The sequence below is a fragment of the Coffea eugenioides genome, chromosome 6 (assembly GCF_003713205.1).
Source record: "Coffea eugenioides isolate CCC68of chromosome 6, Ceug_1.0, whole genome shotgun sequence".
NCBI lineage: Eukaryota > Viridiplantae > Streptophyta > Magnoliopsida > Gentianales > Rubiaceae > Coffea > Coffea eugenioides.
In genome coordinates this window covers 40,891,208-40,910,967 of record NC_040040.1, presented here as the reverse complement: position 1 = coordinate 40,910,967, position 19,760 = coordinate 40,891,208, and the positions used below count along the sequence as shown (strand labels likewise).

The 19,760-nt window shown below is 35.7% G+C and overlaps 2 protein-coding genes and 1 long non-coding RNA gene across 3 annotated transcripts; 1 reads left to right on the top strand and 2 right to left on the bottom strand.

Moving 5' to 3' along the window:
• The first annotated feature begins 1,664 nt into the window (after positions 1–1,664).
• Positions 1,665–4,704, top strand: LOC113776257. The gene is made up of 2 exons (XR_003468991.1): positions 1,665–1,925; positions 4,518–4,704. It is a non-coding gene; the product is annotated as an uncharacterized LOC113776257 (long non-coding RNA).
• Positions 4,705–8,817: 4,113 nt separating this feature from the next.
• On the bottom strand, positions 8,818–10,303 carry LOC113774167 (peroxidase 44-like). The gene is made up of 2 exons (XM_027318733.1): positions 10,109–10,303; positions 8,818–9,609 (listed from the first exon to the last, which is right to left on the bottom strand). The coding sequence occupies exons 1-2, from the start codon at positions 10,301–10,303 to the stop codon at positions 8,818–8,820; spliced, it is 987 nt and encodes a 328-aa protein (XP_027174534.1).
• A 5,118-nt stretch (positions 10,304–15,421) lies between these two features.
• On the bottom strand, positions 15,422–17,052 carry LOC113774166 (peroxidase 44-like). Its single transcript, XM_027318732.1, has 2 exons — positions 16,855–17,052; positions 15,422–16,204 (listed from the first exon to the last, which is right to left on the bottom strand). Exons 1-2 carry the CDS (start codon positions 17,050–17,052, stop codon positions 15,422–15,424), a joined length of 981 nt encoding a protein of 326 aa, XP_027174533.1.
• Between the last annotated feature and the right edge of the window lie 2,708 nt (positions 17,053–19,760).

Here is a 19,760-nt window from a genome sequence, read left to right as displayed (position 1 = left end):
TTTTAACGCACCCAATAACGCCTAGCTCTGTGTTCCTCATCTCTTTCCGGCTTCCGAAAGTACTTTGTTGGTGAAGGCAATACGTTTAGTGAAGAAACCGAACCAAGATAGAGAACGAAGGAAATCTGAAGGTGAGTTATAACATCAAGGAACAGCTGATCTAGTAACAATCCGTGCATCTGGCCATGGAGTCCTCCGGCAAACATGTAGGAAACGACAGGGTTTTATCAATGAGGCAGAGCGATCGAGAGCAGATGAAGAAAAGCGTTGCTGGCGTGAGGTCTTCAATCGCCGATACTCCGGGTGGAATTGGAACCCCCGAGCTACGCAGCGAGTTAAGAAGAATCCCTTGCGAATCATTTTCCTCCATTGTTTTACTTCTGCAGCTGCTGAGAACGCCAGGGAGATGCCCTTTGGTTCCGGAAGCATTTAATATGTATGAGCGTTTTGGGCCATGTTCCAATGGGTTGAAGATTGCTTACAAATGACTATTTACGGCTGAGCTCTGGGCTCTGAGCTATGCTCCTCCTCTGCAGCTGCTAAGTAAAGTAACCCAATTTCTGTACAGGGGAAAACAATATTTGAAAAAAATAGAAGACACAGAAGAAGAAAAAGAAGAAGAAGCCCATATCTCCCCGGTGGCTGACAGATTCTTTTCACAACACAATTCTTCACCCTACCCATAAATAACAAACCCCTTCACAAAACTCAAAAGGAGGGAATAAAAAATAAAAGCGAATTAATACAAAAATAAGGAAAGGAGCTGTAAGAAGAAATCCCCAAAGCAGCCAAATTCCGCAAGGCAAGATCCCCACCACCCTTATCACTGCCCACCAGTCACCGAATCCTCTCCAAACTCCGAAGGTAAAAGCCGATAACCCTCTCTTTCTCACTTCAAAGACCAGAGCAAGGGAGAATTTGACTTCATCCGCTTCTTTTTTGTATTTATATAAGGGTAATTTGGACATTTTGCCCGCGAATCGTCACGATAGGCGCTTTCCGTCTATTTGACAGTTTAACCCAAACTACAGAGGGTTTATGTATAGCTTTTTGAATCACAGGGGGGTTATGTGGTTTTTGCGAAAATCACAGGGGGTTAAAATGTAATTTGCCCTTAATTAATTATTTGGATTTTTGTCACGAATAATATTTTCTAGCCTTATTAGACCGAAGTACATGGTTTTATAGATTCGTTATATTTTTAAAGCGCCTCATTTCAAAAATTATTTTTTTTAAAAGCTTGTTTAGCGAAAAAGTGAAAACGTGTCTAAACACTTTAGCCAATTGGGAGTACAATAAGCTCAAAATTTGAGACCTATACAATGGTCCTAAAATAGACAATTTTAGGTTTAATTATACAAGTGATAGCTAGTGGTACAATCGTTATAAGAATTTTTCAAAGGTTTCAATTTTTATTGCGCCTAAATTAGAAATACGTGTTTGCACGTGCGCGCTTAATTGAGGGACTTTGGACCATTATTTTGGGACAATTAAGAATGGATAATATTTATATAAATGTAAGTACCCTAGAGGTTTAGTGCACTAGTGCAACAAACGTAAGAGAAATCGAACACAAAACGCGCGCGTAGGGTACTAGTTATAATTGATTTGACGTATTAAAAGATTTGACGTCAAGCGTCTTTCGTACGCAAAGGCTTCAGAACCGCAGCTTCATTTCAATCTCATTTCATTTCTGCAAAGCTTCATGGACGGCTAGACAGCAAGAGACAACCGAGGCTTCACCATTTCTTTCTTCCAAAACTCATCCAAATCCTTACCAAAACTTCCATAGATTCTTACCAATCTCCACATTCATTTAGCTTTTCACTTGGACGGCAACTTAGCTGCAAAAGGAAGGAGCTATCCACGGTTTCTTCAAGCTTCAAAGGGGCCGAAAAATCTGTCCAAACCAGTCATCAAAGTAGGTACTAGTCAAGCACCTTGAACTTGTCTTATGGAAGTTGATCTATACATTTGAGTTGGAATCTTCACTTTAGTAGCTTGTATTGTTGGAAACGTGGGCTCTATGAACTCCCACTTTGGGTTGATGGCTGTGATGATGTTTGATGATGGTTTTATTGCTGAATTAGAGCTTAAGGAAGTAGATTAAAGGTGTATTGTGGACAGAAACGTTGTTGAACTCTTGAAGTAAAAAGTTCCCATTTTACCCCTGTTCTGTTCGGTCATTTTAATGCAGAAACTGAGGATTTAATGGCCTGATTATGTTGATTACATGTTGCAGAAGTTGTGTACAAAATTTCGTTGGAAAATATTGAGTTTTGGTTGATCAAACGAATTTATTTCAAAAACTAGTAATCTGGAAAACGGTTTCGCCGTAATCCAGACCAGTGTTTGTATTTCGTCCATAACTCCGTACTCCAATGTCGAAATCAAGTGCCGTTAGTGGCATTTGAAACTAGACGTTCCCATGTTTTCAACGGTGTATAATGGACCTTCTGGTTTCGTGTGTGTGAGCCACACCATTCATCTGAAGTCGACTGTCCTGTTTCTCCGTTCTGCCGAAATGATTTGATGATGCTGCAAATTTAGGCTTGATTTTGAACCAGTTTCATGCTGAAACTTAAAACGATTTCTTCTGTGAAGTTGTAGCCCTATGAATCTATTTTCTAACACTATCAACCATTTCCAATTCTGAGTTAAATTGAGGGAGTTATGATCAATACACGGCAACTGCCTCGTTTTTGAAAACCTTAGTTTTGGACAGATTGCCTTAAGGATTTTTCCAAACTTTGGTTGATTGAATGACCACCCTTCCGAGGGTATTTTTCCATGAAATTTGATAGAGAGATACCTTTCATATGGGAGTATTATACTGCAAAATTTGGTGTCAATCCAAGTCCGATTCGACACTTAATGAAAGGTCCAAAGTCAGAACCAAATCTGGAAATTTTGTAACAGTCTTGAATTTCTCCCAACTTTGAGCTATCATATCTGGGTGCTCGAAACTCCGATTCTTGAGCCGCTTGTTCTGTCCAAAACTTTACTTGTACTTCTAATTGAGTTATAAGTTTCAAGGGCCGGTTTACAACGACTGATTTTTGCCGAATTTCCAAAGTTAGCGAAAAACCAACCCCGGCTCAATCCTGGTAATCTAGAACAGCAACTTTAGGCTCATTTTTTGAATACCATCCACTTAGATTCATGGAATGATGTCTTCTAAGGACTTTTAGTACTTTTGAAGACGATTCCAACGGTACCAAATTCATCAAGTTTCGATTAGTAGAAAGAAAGTTATGATTTTTCAAAGATTTGACCAAAAATCGAAAATTCTGGAATTTCAGAGGAAATCCGCGAAGGAACAATTTTACCAGAATCCGGCCTTGAATCCGGCCAGTTTCTGGACGGATTGTCGGCCGGATTGGTGGTCAAATTTGAAAAAAAAGGGAGGTTAGCCACTGCCTCCAATCCGGCCAGGTTCCGGCCGGATTGTGACGTGGCCAACCCTCCTTCGATTTCGATCGTTCGTTTTGCAATCCTTTCGCTCGTACTCAATTCCAACCAATGATTTTAAGGATAATAATCCGATTTTCACTTAAGTCCTACACCCTTTTGAGAATCCAATTTCAAAAACAAGTCAAACGAAGTTTTCAAATATTTCCGAACCTTACCCGTGCCCAATCTTTCTCACCACTTGGGGACCTATAATAATTGTCTACTATTCGATGTTCAGGCACACACGAGGACCTCCAAGAGGACCCTACCGTGGAAGTTTGAACTCTCCCTCCAACCTACTTACTTGCATAACTGGTGAGTGTCAAGTGTATGCCTACTTGAACTCTAAAGTCTTGATTCATGATTGACTTACCTGATTATATGCTCGGTCTATTGGATTTTGAAAAATGGAGTCGAGTGTGTACTTAATCGCACTCGTTCTCATTTGGAACAAATGACTCATGTTTGACATGTTTTGCATGGTTTATATGACCTGAAATACATGTTTGAACCTGTCAAATGCTTGAATTTATGAAATGGTATGCTATGATTGCATACGTCGATGGAGTGAATCTCCTCGACATTTACATGATACACGGGGGACGCCCAAACTCATAGGCCGACCTTGGAACTCGAGCCGGCATGAGCCTGGTCGGGAACCTTGGTGAGCCATGAGAATTACATGATAAGCTTGATCTACTTGAGAGATCTCGCTTGGCATACTCGTGAAGTATCGCCTTATAAGTGTCGTGCGGGCCCGAAGTGGTGTATGGTGGACGGATGAGAAGTAAGTGGTGAATTACGGATATGAAAATATCAACCCGGTTGACGGAGAGTCATCACGGGGAGATATACAAATGACATCGACAAATGTGGAACTTAGCTCCTGAAAGCTTCCATATCCTTGAATTGTTTCTGGTTACATTTTGTCGGCGTTATTACTTACTTGCAAGTGATTACCTGAATTGTTATTTGGGGCTTGTAATTTGAATTATGTGTCTGCATGTGTGTTCTTGGCCTCACGAGCGTTTTTGCTCACCCTGTAGATTTGTTTTCCTTAACAGGTTTGAACTCGGAGGTAAAATGGAGAAGCCCTCTGATGTACTTTTGTTTAGGGCTTGTTATTACTTTTGGTTATGCCTTTGGTTTTGAAATTTTACTTTTGGTATGGAAATGTAACCCTTGGACGAAATGAAATCTGTATTCTGACGTGTGGTTTGGTGAATGGATGACTATTATTAGGTTTGAATACTTCCGCATTTATTGTATTTAAGTTATTGGCTTTTGTTGTGTGGTCCGGCTATAAGTTGAATGGAGTTGCTTGAGTCCTGGCGAGAGTTAGGCAGGCGTCCCGCGGATACCCTTTGGTTCGCCTTAGGGAGAAGTGGGGGCGTCACACATTTTCTGCCTTAGATCCAAAATGGCACCAATTGCCATTAATAAGTTGCATTCACCCTAATATTTATCGAATTCGGCCTTCATTTTCTGAACTATTGCCCAGATGAAATCATCTTTATCAAAGACTCTTGGATTCAAGAGTCTTTTCACCTTGACAACCTCTCGGAGAAATAAGTTACTTGTGAGATAGTCACTGCTAGGGATCACATGCGTGGCTAACTAGAACATCTAGGATAGTGTACACTTTGTTGTATAATATTGTTGTAACTATGTGCGAATTGGTTCTAGAAGTGTGCACAGGAAAATACGAAAAATGTGTACACCACTTAACCATGCAATCTTGTGCATAACCACAGCACATACATGCACGCAGTATGCCAACTTGAAAGTTAAAAAAAAAAAAAAATCAAACAATTGATTGAGATTATAGTCTCTGAAATATTTCTGGCTTTGGATAGCTACTGCCAGTAGTTTGGGCGAAGATTTGGTGTCAATTAGTTGAAGGAGTACTTTGGTCCTGCAATTTTACCAAATTTGTTGTGGCCATTAAGTTATAATCTGCCAGAGTTAGTTGAGATAGACTGAAATAGATTTCCAAGATTCTTTAGCTATAAAACTTGTTTCGATTTTTTCTTTCATAGTTCATATTGAATGTTCCTAGACAATAAGTAGAACTGTGTCGAACCATCCCGGAATATTACGGAATGGTTAGGGAGAATAAAATAAAATACAAAAGATTCAAATGTAGTCTATGATAATTGATAAGTAATCTAAAGGTTTAACCCAAAAAAATTAAAATTTGTAAACAATTTAACTGCAAAAATAGCAACGAAACACAAAGTTTAGTCTAGTCCGTCATTCACTAACAAAATCTCAAGATTTAAATTTTTAAAAAAGTGAAGTTAATCTGAAAAGCATTCAAAACTAATGGGCATGCACGATAAATGTGAATAATTTTGTGAGATAATTTCAGAAACTCTCTTGAAGTTTCTAATAGTTTCACTTAGCACCCCCAAATTTTAAAAAATCTCACATGCAACTCATTTTAAAATATAATATTAAAAAATTCATTTTGTGAGAGTAAATATAATGTCTTTGCAAATTTGCCCTTTTGTTGCCTCACTTTTATTACCAAAGTAGTGAGTATATTGATAACAAATAAAAAATAAAAACAAAAGGTATGAAGGTTTATTCTGATTGGACAAAATCTAGTGTGTATTTTAATTAACAAGAATTAATATTTGAAAGTTTATTTAAAATTTTTGCAAGTTACAAAATTAATATTTGTTTACTATAAAGCATTTGAGTAAATTTAAGAAGTTTTATAAATCTTTCACATATTTTTGAATTTTCTATTTTTTTCCCAAATTGATGGCTTGAAAAGTAAAGAGATACAGCATGCTAAAAATTATATATATATATATACTTTTTGTATTTTTGTTAAGTTGGAACACAAATGTATTCTCATGGTTGTAAATTATTGCAAATTATTTTTAAGATTATTTTAAATAATTTAACATTTCTTGTTCAACGCAATGACACAAAAACTATTAAAGAGTTTTTTGATTTTGTTATCAACTTTTAAATTTTCATTAAAGAACTACATTGATCAATTTACAAAAGTAAAGAGATAAATTTGGTGTGTTATGATAATTAAGAAATCACAAAAAGGGCAAATTTGGAATAAAATTGTATTCTCCCTCCCATAATGAGTTTTTTAATATTATATTTTGAAATGGGTTTCCAATGTTACAAAAAGTTTAAAATGGGGGAGCCAAGTGAGTTTTTTAAAATTTGAGGGTGCCAAGTAAAATTGTCAAAAACTTCAGGAAAGGTTTTTGAAATTAACCCTAATTTTATTCAAACAATAATCTCTATGTTTGGTTGGGGCTTGGAGTTGGGTTGGACGATAAAATACAAGAAATTGTAAGTAGAAGGTTTAATTCACATATCTAGTTTACATTAAAAACCATGGGGATAACTTAATGCATAAGGTGTTGACATTTACAATTTCATGAGATTGATTTTTAGTAATACATGCAACATAGGAACAAACAATACTAATTAGTCCGAAAGATGTTAGACTGTATCTTGGGGTTGAAGGCTGTCAAAGATGAGAAAAACGTGAAACGATTGATAGAGAGAAATAATAATGGAAAAGATACAATTGTTTGATTCTACATAAGGCAATGAAAATCTAGTTGTTGTGCTGTTTGAGTTTTCGCTTACTACCTTATGTATGTTTTGCTCTATTTGACCTTGAACACTAATAATTTTGTGGATAGGAGATCGTTCGAAATATTATTTGAAACAATTATTATGACATTTGTTGTGATATAACATATTTGAGATAAAAGGTGTTTGAAAGATATTATTTCTATAGTTATTTTATAATTAATCTTGAATATAACGATCATAAAGGGGAAAACCTAATAGAATTATCATATCATTATATACCTCAACTGATCGGACAAGTCACAAGTTAAAGAAAGATACGACCCGGAATTCAAGGATGTTTTATTAATAGATTATAAGCTTACATTTTTATAATTTACCTAGTCTTATTGAGTAATTAATTTGTTCATTTATGGGATAATTTCAGAAATCTCCCTTGAAGTTTTTCGACAATTTCACCTTTCTAATTTTAAATATTACAGTATCCTCTCTTGTCAGTATCATGATTAGAAGGTCCAAATTGTCTATAATACCCTTAGTGAAACAACTTCTTCAAATCAAAGTGAGTTTACAAAATATTAGTACTTGTTGATTTTACTAAAATTTCCAATGGAAGAAGTAGCATTTTATACAGCAAAAGTGTAACTCATATACATTGTTTTGAACAAAAAAGTATACATTGTTTTGGCTCCTGGAATCTCTCATTACTGCTTTATGACCAAAACTACAAATTCGATTGTTGATCCGCAAGTATGTTGCTAGTTGCAAAGAGTTCTCTCATATAGCTTGCCATCCTTGTGCTTTGGAGAACTGTGCCTAGGACTTAAGTTTCTTTGCTCGCTCCACTTAAAAGCTAAGAACTTATTACCACTTAATTCAATAGGAAATGGCATGCTAATTTTTGTTGCATTAAGAGCTTCTTTTTTTTTTAATCAGTTCCTCACGGGAAACAACGTTGCACTGGTAATAGTTATATTGGCTTACCGGTCAACAGATATGAGACTTATTTATTCTTGTTTTGTATTAAGAATGTTGGACCAATTTCTTCTTGTTCTTCTTTTTTTATTCCATTTTTAAAGTGTATTACATTTCATAATTTTGAGAGCTTCAAGGGTAATTTCAGAATGACGTTTGGTTTTAGATTTTCCTTTCAAATTTTTTCATTCACTTTTTCTCACAGGGGGTAAATTTGTTTCCAAAAACTATGAAGTAAGAGAAATATTCGAAATTAAAAAGGTGCTAGTTGAAATTAGCAGAAGCCTCCACGGGACTTTGTGAAATTATTCCTATAATTATTCATTGACATACTATGTGCTATAAGTGAAATTCAGCTGATGATGGGACCATCATTATGAAGGATCGGTTCATTTGTATTGAAGAGGAGAATAAAATGGAAAGTTCTATGGTATACACGACTATGAAATGAAATTCATTGTCCATTTTGGAATAAAGTTATACATGCTTAACGTTTCTAAAGAAACTATAGGTGCATATAAATTCGAGTTTCTTTTAAACACGTGTAGTTTATGTACACGTCTACAGTGACACCCAAAAAAATAACACAAAAATCCCAAAATAAAAACCTTAAGAACACGCAAAAATTTAAAATAAAAAACCATAAGAAAACCACTTTATTTGAATTAGTATAGCTTTTACAAGATATAAATTTCATGTACAAACGACATCTTAACAAAGAAAGCTAGGAATAAAAGAACTAATCCAATTCACAAAAAAAAAACAAAGGGATACCACCTTTTGGAACCTTGAAAATCCAAATAACTGCCAACGATTTTAGCCAGTTCTGCCCTTAGGCTTTGTTGGGTTAAAAACTCTACAATTTTTCCTAATTTCTCCAGCTCTTCCAACAAGGACTTCAACGCGTCCCATCTTGATCATAGCATTTGCAAAACTTTGTTGAAATAGGGCGTCATTGGCAGCCAATCTTGAGACCAGAGGAGCACTTAGCTTATCCAAGGCAAGTTCTTGATCGATCTGCATGATCCCTTTCCCAGACTTTATTTGATTATAGAACTGCTTATCAACAATGAAGGATGTATTCTGGTCCAAAAAAATTGTTGGATCCCTATTCAATGGCCTGGATTGTGTACCGCAGATCCTCAGGAGTCTAGCAGCCAATGCAGGGTCCATAGTAGGATCAGGTTTCCCTCTGCCCTGAAAATCAAAGAGCCGGTCTCGGAAGAAACCGCAATGTGCAACTCCAACTGTATGTGCACCCAAAAGGACCACCATGTCATTGAGTGTTAGCCCTTTGGCGGTGAAGAATTGTGCTGCATCTGATATGGAAAGGCTAGGTCCTGGCAGATTTACTTCGGAGGAGTCGGAAACTTGCCCGTCTCGCCTGCCTGTTGGCACATTATAAGCAGGGCCACCGGCTAATGCGACTGCATCGCGGGTTGCTAATGTTATGATATCGGCACAGGAGACAGATGAAGGGCAAGCAGCCTCTAGATTTCTCTTGGCTTCGTCAATTAGCTCAAATCCTCTTACGGTTAGGTTTGGTCCGGCATCTTTCTCCGATGACTTGGACTTGGTGGAATCTATCAATATTGATGCATCACAACCCTGCATCCAATATGAAATGTGAATTCGCGTTGAAAATGTCCTGCATGTACAGCTACCTGCCATCTATTACTTAATTTCCTTTAATTGTGTGCCCATCAAAAACCTTGTAAAAACTTCATTGTGGCATAAAGTTGCAAAAAAGAAAATAATAATAAAAATAGATTTTGATGGATAAAATTCCAGTTGCCTAACCAAAAAAAAAAGAAGAAAAGATTACCATGCAAAATGACTATATCCGAAAAGGGTCCAAGGAAATTCCTCTTGAAATAGTTGGAAATCCCTCAAGTTCCATTTGTTATATCTTGTATAAATAACCAAAAAAAAGGGGCTAAACGTATGGATAAATTTTTTATACTTTGGCAGTGTAGATTCTAACTGGTATAAATGCATGTCACATATGTAAAATTTATTAAACTAATGTGTCTTACATTTAGACCCGTCAATATATTCTATATGCTAACATAATAGAAAAGATTAACCATAAATGTATGCTACTTACCCTAACAAAGCAGTCATGAAAGTGCATTCGGAGCAAAGCAGCTGTTATTGAACGATCCGTGCGAAACCGTTTTTGCACAACTTGTTTAACAATCGACTCTGCTCGTGGACATGAAGAACTATAGAAACCAACTCGAAGCTGGGCAGAGGAGAGCTCAAAAATAGTAAAAGAGAGTAAAAAAAAGATGATCTTCATCTCCATTACGTTTAACCAAACTGAACAAGCTTAGCCAATTTTGAGGATGCAAAATGTCCAAATCCATTGAGGGGTATATATAGTGCATATGGATTGAGAAAATAGACATGGGTAGACGTTAGCCACCAATGCATATTGTCCAACTACGTGAAGGATCGTTGATTTTCAAGCATATTTTAGCTGCTTACTTTTCTAAAGGATACTTACCTCACAAACGCGCAAGGACAGAATTTTTACAATACTTCATATAACCAAATAGTCTGTGAAAGCAAATTGCTGACTTCTTATAAAATACTACTAGTTGTTTTGGCGATGATATGGAGCCGATCAATATTATAAGTGCATTTGGTCAAGAACAGCTTGCCAAATTCGTTGTGGCCATCAAATCATGATCTGGCTGAGTTAATTGGTGATGGTCTGAAATAGATTTCCCTGATTCTTTAGTTATAGAAGTTGTTTTCCTTTTAACTTTTTACACAGTCCATAGTGAATATTTCCCAAGACACTAAGAAAAATGTGTTGAACTATCCTGGAATATTGTGGAATGGCCAGCTAAAAAAAGCAAGTCTTGATTGTTTTTAGAATAAAACTCCGTCTCTGATATATAAAATAAAGGTAGTCACCTTATATATTTGCGTGCGTACACACACACACAGAGCAAAACAGAGACGCTTCCCAGCTGTTTGAAGATTGTGTGACATAAGACAATTATTTTGCTTTTTCCATCTAATTACATGAACAAATTCACACTTGCAAAGATCATCAGCCTTCAATCCGGTAGGAGGTTGCCAATAATCTTCAAACCAGGAATAAAGTAGGTTGATTATAAAGGAATAATCCGGTAGGAGGTTTTAATTTAAACAAAAAGGCACTCGAGTACCACTTCGTAGTTGTGATATATAATTTATCAAATTAGAGACAGAATCATCAATCAAAAGGATTTTGGGTATCTGATTTCTCAGCTATGTTTTGCTTTTTCACTTGTACAAGAATGTTTTGCTACAAGCTATGATTTGCTAATAACATTGTATATACACTATCACACAATTAAATACATGATATATGTGTAAAAATTAAATTTTAAAATTAAATTTAAATCAATTGTTATTCATCAAAAAATAACTCACAACTATGACTTTCCTTTTTATCCTTTTAAGAACTACTTCGCAACTTCCTTCTGTGAATAAGCTTACAAAATGTTCAAGCAAATGAAACTTGAATAGTCTTCTGTACTTTCAATGTTCTAAATTTGCATATTGGAAATGATTGACCCGATAAAAAATGCTGGAACAAGCTTGCAAATTAATTATCCCATCGTACCGTAGTTGAGCTTGCGCCAACTGTTTCGGTTGACCCTCTTATTTTATTCGGTTTCAGAATTGGTACTTTTTTTTTTTTTGTCTTTATATAGTTATCCACTTCGTCAAACAACAGAATAATCCACCCTGAGGATGTGTTAGATTGTTCAACTTGGAATTATGTAAAGAATAAACTGACATAATCACTTCTTCTACCAAACTGAGATGGTGGATTCCACAAGTGGTTCAAGGCATAATATAAGTAAAAGTTCTTTGATACTATTTTAAATTTGTCAATCTCTCATTTATGTAATTTCTAGGCAAAGTTAGACAAATTGTAAAGGAGGTTTCGGAATTTATAAGCAAGGTCCAAGTTTGGCAAAATTCATAAATGGGAAATAGGCACTCTTTATGGAGTTAGATTTACATTATATTTGTTGCTAAATATGGATGCATATGCAAGTCAGCCCATACAAAGTGAAAGAATATCTAAGAATATTTGCTTCACCAAAGAGTCAAACATCTTCCCTTACTAAAGTTTACTGTGCATATCCTGAGATTTGGAGAGGGTGAAGATACGACATGAAAATCGTCACGCACAATCACTACCATCCTAGCAGTATCTCTTTGGAGCGCACACAGATGAATCCAGCGTTATATCTACTATCTAATGGCTTCCACAATCATCCATGGCATCTTTCAATGACAGCATGCAAGAATCCAGCGTTATCATGTATAAATTTATTGACTTCCACAATGTATATCTCAAATTATCCAAGGTTCATTAAGTAAACTTTCACCGTCATGTGTAGGGTATGATTTAATATGAAATCCTTTACTCCAAATTATGGGACAGACACTTCTAAGAATCCATTTAATCATATGCACAAGATGTATGCATGCACAATAAGCCAAATTTCATCATGTAATATTGGTGTAACCATGCGCCAATTGGTTCTGGGTATGTGCACACATACAAATATGAAAAATATACATACCACTTAACCATGCAATCATGTGTATGAAAAGAGTAAAGCGAATGATTCTATGCATGTGCATTGCATAATTAATATCGTTTTACCATACTTCTCTCTCACTTATTTTAGAGTATGAAATACGTGTCAACTCTAAAGTAATTAATTATTTTCTTATTATTGAAATGTAACTCTTAATGAATAAATAGTTTTTTCCCGCTCAATGAATAAATATTTGATACACCAATTTAAGATCTTTCCACTTAGTATATATTAAGATTTCTGGAGTTTTATTTCAACAAATGGTGATTAATAAGATAACTCTTCTCCTATTAGAGGTGATGAATCCTTGTAAATTATTTACTTTCTTTCCATGTTGCATGTTATATCCAATATCGAATGACATGATTGCCCATTTATACAGAAAATTAAAGTATAACAATTCATATTCAACATATTATGATAATTTAAAGTAAGAGGATCACCTATACATACGCTATATTGAGATTTATTATTGACATACAAATAGTTATCCATGTGATAATCTCTTAGTAGATCTATCCAGTAAACTTGATTATAATATCAAGAACTCACACAACTAAATTTGATATCTCTATAACATTGGTAAGTAAGAGCGACTATTTCCTTTAAAAAGAAGAAACATAGTATGTGCTATTCTATCAGTATTAATAGTATCTTATCTATTAATACTACGATTAGAGATTATTAAGAATAAATCCTAGTTAATGTTTCTCATTATTGTAACATTTTATGACTACATTAAGTTAGGTATTATTTACTTTAAAGACTTTATATAATTAATCACATAAAAAACAATTAGTAAGATAAAAATACCATTTATGAAAATATAAATTGTTAAACTACAATGATAAACCCTAATTTTAGGGCATACACACTAACAGTAGTTGCATTCTATTAGAAACCTTAAAACACCTACACCCCATCCGGGGTCGCACTAGTTCCCATTTCACTCCATTTCTAGATAAAAGGCTCATTTTAAACTTTTTTACACTAAAGTGCTACATACTTCCATCGCACTTGTAACTTGTTTACACCATATTTCAACCCATGTACATTCGAGAGCAACTCTATTTGGATAAGCAAATTTTTCAAAAAATGTTTTTGTATTTGAAGTATACAGTAACACTTCAAATACAACTTTAAAAATACACATAATTTCAAATACATTTAAAAATAAATAAATAAAATAAACAACAAATTTATATCATCGTTCTTTTTTCACCCATCACCTCCACCCACCACCCACCATACACCGCCACCCACCAACGCCACCACTTCTCCCCTCCTCCCTCCTCCCTCCACCTCCGTCACCATCGCCGCCGCACTGCCATCCCTCCTCTCTTCTCTCTTCCCACTTTCTCCCTCTTCCTGCCTCTCCCTCTCCTTCCTCCTTCCTCATTCCTCTTCCTCCCTCCCCCGCTGCCCCTCCCCTCCCCTCAATTTCCACAAATTCACGCACAAAAAGTAGAAGCAAAAGAAAGTATGAGGCTCAGATCTGTTATAATAGATGGACAAGGAGAAAGTGCACCGCCATGGCTGCAAAATCTGGTTGCATGAAGGGAGGGAAAATCCACATTAGCTTTTTCCCAATTCTGCCTTCCGGTTGCCCTATCAAGCTTTGGGCCACTTTTTCTCAACGCCCCAAAATTCAGTCCTCAGACAAATCATCAATCATCACGGCCTCAAATTCAATACCCTTTTTCTTTTCTTTGTAGGTGTAGTGCATTAATCCTCAAGGTTAAATATACAGAATCAAAACAGAAAGACGACAGACATTGATGTCAAAATATGTGAAAGCAAAATGATCATACTAGCTAGTATTTCCGTTGGGGTATGCTCGGCTGTTGGTATCGTGGCGGGACTGGAAAAGAAAATTATTGGCTCTACGGAGAGAAGCAACCACCCTTAAGATAGTGACGGTGATGGTATGGTTGCGGTGGTAGTGGAGGAGGGGAGTAAGTTTCTTTTATTTTAAAAATATCACATTAAATTTGTAAATTTCAAAAAAAAATCAAAATATATTCTCAAAAACATCCTAAAAATACTCTAAAAAACATTTAATCATCTACAGTAAAAATTTTTTACATACACAACTATAATAAAATTTTTGAAAAACAGTTTAAAAAATAACTAATCCAAATGGAACTGGAGCTGTTAGATCCCATCCACCTCTTAAACTGTTACCACATGCTCCCGTCCGACAAATGCTTTTGGACAAGTGAAGTGCTTCAATTTTAGCATTGGGGGCATGTTCTTTCAAACCTATTTCTTACTATAAGCGGATGTATTTCACTCCAAAATATTTACACTGGAAGCAAAGTGTCTTTGGAATATATTAACATGCATGGATAGCAATAAAAGTTAATTTACATATTGACGTTGAGATAAGAAAGTACTTTCCATTTTTTCATTTTTTTTGCCCTATTTAGGATCTTTTTGCCTCTCTCTCAATTTTTTCAATTATTTAAACAATATTTAAAGTTGTAAGAGTTGTGCTTGATTCTCTGACTCACACAATACACGTAATTGTCTGCAAAATGATTGTCATAGGGTATGTACGAGATTCAAATTTTTGTAGAATAGAGGCAGGATGATAACTATATTCAATTACGTAACGAAACAAAACACTACATGGAACATCAACGTTTTATTGTAAAAAAAAATTTGTATTTTTTTGTACACAAAGAATTAATAATTATTCATCAATCAAACATCAAGTGTGTCAAATCCATGGAAGAGCAAGAATTTAAGAGAAAAAGGGTAAGTGACTTCCAATATGCTCCACTTTAGGGAGATTAGAACTATTAGGCTCGACCACCAGGTTTGTTAAAGACTCTACAATTTTTCCTGATTTCTCCAGCATTTCCAACAAGAACTTCCACGCTTCCCATTTTCATCATAGCATTGACAAAACTCTGCTGAAAGAGGTTATTGTTGGCAGCCAATCTTGAGGCTAGAGGAGCACTTAAGCTGTCCAAAGCTAGTTCCTGATCAATCTGCAAGATCCCTCTTTTAGACCTTATCTGATTGTAGAACTGATTATCAACTATGAAGGATGTGTTTTGATCCAAAAACACCGTTGGGTCTCTACTCAACGGCCTGGATTGTGTGCCACAGGTTTTCAAGAGTGTAGCAGCCAATGCCGGGTCCATTGTGGGATCAGGCTTCCCGGTGCCCTGAAAGTTAGAAAGCCGATCCTGGAAGAAACCACAATGTGCAACTCCAACGGTGTGTGCACCCAAAAGGACCACCATGTCATTGATTGTTAGCCCTTTGGCAGTGAAGAATCGAGCTGCATCCGATATGGAAAGACTTGGTCCTGGCAAATTTACTTTGGAAGAGTCTGAAACCAGCCCATCTCGCCTACCAGTTGATACATTATATCCCGGTCCTCCGGCTAATGCTACTGCATCACGGGTTGCCAAAGTTATTATATCGGCACAGGAGACAGTGGATGGGCAGGCAGCCTCAAGATTTCTCTTGGCTTCATCAATTAGCTCAAATCCTCTTACTGTTAAGTTTGGTCCGGCATCTTTCTCCGATGACCTGGTCTTGGTGGAGTCTATCAATATTGATGCATCACAACCCTGAAAATTTTGCCCAAGTATGCCAAATTTTGTCATAAGAACTTCATAAAATCCTCTCACGTATATAATAAATCGAGGTTTTGTTATATTTTTTAATGTAACTTCTTAAAAAAAATTTCTACATGGGATGGTGGAATTTTATGAAGCGTGGAGCAGGAAAAGAGATTAGACTCTAAATCCTGTGGTTTTCAGTCACTAGGCCAAGACCTTTTCGACTTTTTTAATGTAACTTCTGAATAAGTGGATTACATACTGCACGCTTCTGATATAAATTTTGGATGTCTTCGGGTACTACATTCTAGTAGGAAGAAATTTGAGGCAATTGATAGATTTTTAGATGGACTATAGTTCACAAAATTTGTTATGACTTGAGTACTTCAAAACAAAGCCAAACCACAAAATTGATATGCCATTATTATATTATGCCAAACCAGAAAATTGACATGCCATTATTATATTATGCCATTATGTTATATTATAAGTCCCATTTAATTTGTTAACGGGTGATGCATAGGAACACATGAACTATGATTAGCCCCTGAACCTTGCTCCATCCAAGAATTTTTTAATACTATATGTCTTATAACTCCTTTGACTACTTAACCGCTTAAACAAGTATAAATTAGTTAAAAAAAAGATTAATTACTTACTCGGACAAAGCAATCGTGAAAATGCATGCGAAGCAAAGCAGCTGTTATTGAACTATCAGCGCTAAATTTCTTTACTACAACTTGTTGCACAATTGATTCTGCTCGTGGACATGAAGTGCTGTAAAATCCACTCTGCAGTTGAGCTGAGGCAAGGTGCAGAATGCAACCTAGGAAGATAACTTTTAGCATCATTTCCATTTTGCTTAAGCTTCTCTAGGTTTTCAGGTAATCGAGGTTAAGTATGTGAATAGTTGAGCTTTCTTATGTTATGAAGAATCACAATCCGGCTGTGGATATATATAGGTGAAATAAGTCATGGAGGAGAGGTTCGGACGTTGCATGGTCAAAATTTGTTGTCAAAAACGTGGTTTCTGACGTATCTTTTGATTGCTTTCCCTTAGAATAGTATTACCAACACATGGACGCGTAGGAAACTGAAGACGTGAATGGTCAATTCAGCTAGTTTATGACTTTAAAAGCAACTTATATAAACAATGGCACCGAATCCAATCATTTTGAAGCTATGGCATATACAGATAGGATAGTGACTATCAATCGTGTTTGGTAGAAGTAGTATTATTTAAATGGGAACGAGTCATATGAACTTTAGTTAATTAGGAACCATCAATAACCGGAGAACCTTCCACTTCTTCCTGGCACAGTTGACAAATCTTGTGAAGTATGCCAGCATTTTTAATTTCGTATTCTTTTTCTTAAAGACCAACTTGTGTTTTCAAACTAGGGAAACCTAAAAAAAAAATATAGATTTATTGAATCCCTTGCTGTAAAATATAATTGCTTAGTTATGATGACGCCTTATTCTCATGGGTAAGAGTATCTCCTATGCTTTTCTATATAACTTTCTTATAATTTTAAATATATATAACCCCTCACAATTTGAAGTGTTAGAGTAATGGAATTTGACTTCCACAATAGAATTGACTAAAATGTAAAAAATACGTCAATGTCAAGATGAAAATAATTCAATCACACGGACATTAAATATATATTTTGAAAATCATAAGAGAGTTGTGGCAAAAATTTTTTAAACATAGTTGGTTAAAATGTCATGCATACTACATTTATATATATTGGCTACTTTAGTCATTTTATTTTTTAAACTGGGTTAATCTTGACAATTAGATAGCAACGTTACAATATTATTTTACTATAGATGGAGTTTTAGAAAAAAATTTCTGCGATAAACACCCCTAAAACAAGTGCCAAATAGAGCCAAAAGGGGGAAAGAGCTCCAACTAGGATATTTTTTGGGAGGAGAAAACTTTCACTTGGAAACTATAACCCCATTTGGTAAATGAGTTTTTTAGATATTTGTTCAAAATTTTATTGTAACTTCCTATAGAATTTATAGAAAAACATTTTAGGGTGGGTAAAACATTTTTTCTTTGTCTTTTTCTTTTCTTTTTTTCTTTCTTTCATTTTCCTTTTCTTTCCTCTCCTCTTCTTCTCCCTCACCCCACTATTGATCTTACTCTCTCCTTACCGTCGGTCATTGGCACCGGAACCTCTGCCAAACAACAAGTGGAGGTTTCTTTTGTTTTTATTTTTTCCTCTCTCCCTCTCGTCTTCTTCCTTCTCCCTTCTCTCCTCTCCCTCCTCTTCTCCTCCTTCCTCCTCCCTCCCTCTCCTCCTCCCCTTTCCTCTCCCTCTCTCCTGCCACCTCCTTTCCCCCCTCTCCCTTCCCCTCCCACATGACCAGATCCCTCCCTCCCTGCGCCATCCTCCCTCTCTCCTTCCCACCTGACCAGATTACGCAAGGGCGAAAAGGAGGGGTGGCTTGGGGAGGGAAAGGGGGGAGGAGGTAACAGGGGAAAGAGGAAGGGAGAAAGAGTGGTAGGGAGGAGAAAGGAGGAGAGGAGAGAGAGGAGAGAAGAAAGGAAAAAAAAAAAGAGGCGGCCAGCTACGGGGCTGGTAGAGATGGTAGTTGGTGCTAGCTGATGGTAGAGGTGGTGGTGGGTTGAGGTGGGGGGAGGAAGAAGAAGAAAAGAAAGAAGAAAAATTTTTTTGTATGTTTTTGGGTATTTTGATGTGTGTATTTTAAAATTTTTTCTCAAAATTTTTGAGTTACTATATTTAAAATTGTTAAAAAACTTGTAGAAAAAAACTTGGGAAAAAACTAATTTGCCAAACAACCCATATAGGAGAGAAGAAGACTCTTAATAGAAAACCTTAGGAGAGACTTTATTGAATACAAAAAATAAATGGAGAGAGAGGAAGGACCTTAACTTTAGACCAACATTTCCCTCCCATGGAAGAAGAAAAGCTTTTTGGAAGGCTAATTAGAGAAAAGATGAAGAAACTTTGATTTGGAAAGAATGAGAGTATTAAACAAATCTTTGGCATCCATAAATTTTTTAACTTTGCCACAAACTGAAAATTCTTTCTTGTGAAAATGGGTTGTTAATTTTTTCTACTCAATTGAAAACAAATACATAATTTAGGTGTATCATCATTGCGCCATTTTACTTAAGAATTAACCTCTTCTCCTCTCCAATTTCTCTCTATTTCTTCACTCCAAAAGGCCTTCTTCATTGGGAAGGAGACTTTTGTTTCTCTTAAGGGTTCCTAATGAGAATTTTCTATATCTCCTACGAGTTCCTAGTGAGATTTTTGTGTTTTATTACTTATTTTATTGTTAGATCTAAATTTATTTCACATCTGATTATCAGATTTAGAATTTTTTTAGATCTTGGATATATCTCGATAGATTTCATCATCATTATTCAAGTTTGAAATTGTTGATTAATAGGTTTGGTGATTGCAATACGCACTAAAGGAGCTATAGCGATTTATTTCATTAGAAAAATATTTTGAAACATTTTACACTTTTCAAGTCTGTTCATAATTTTTCAAATCTATTATATCTATTAAACTGTAGATCTGTT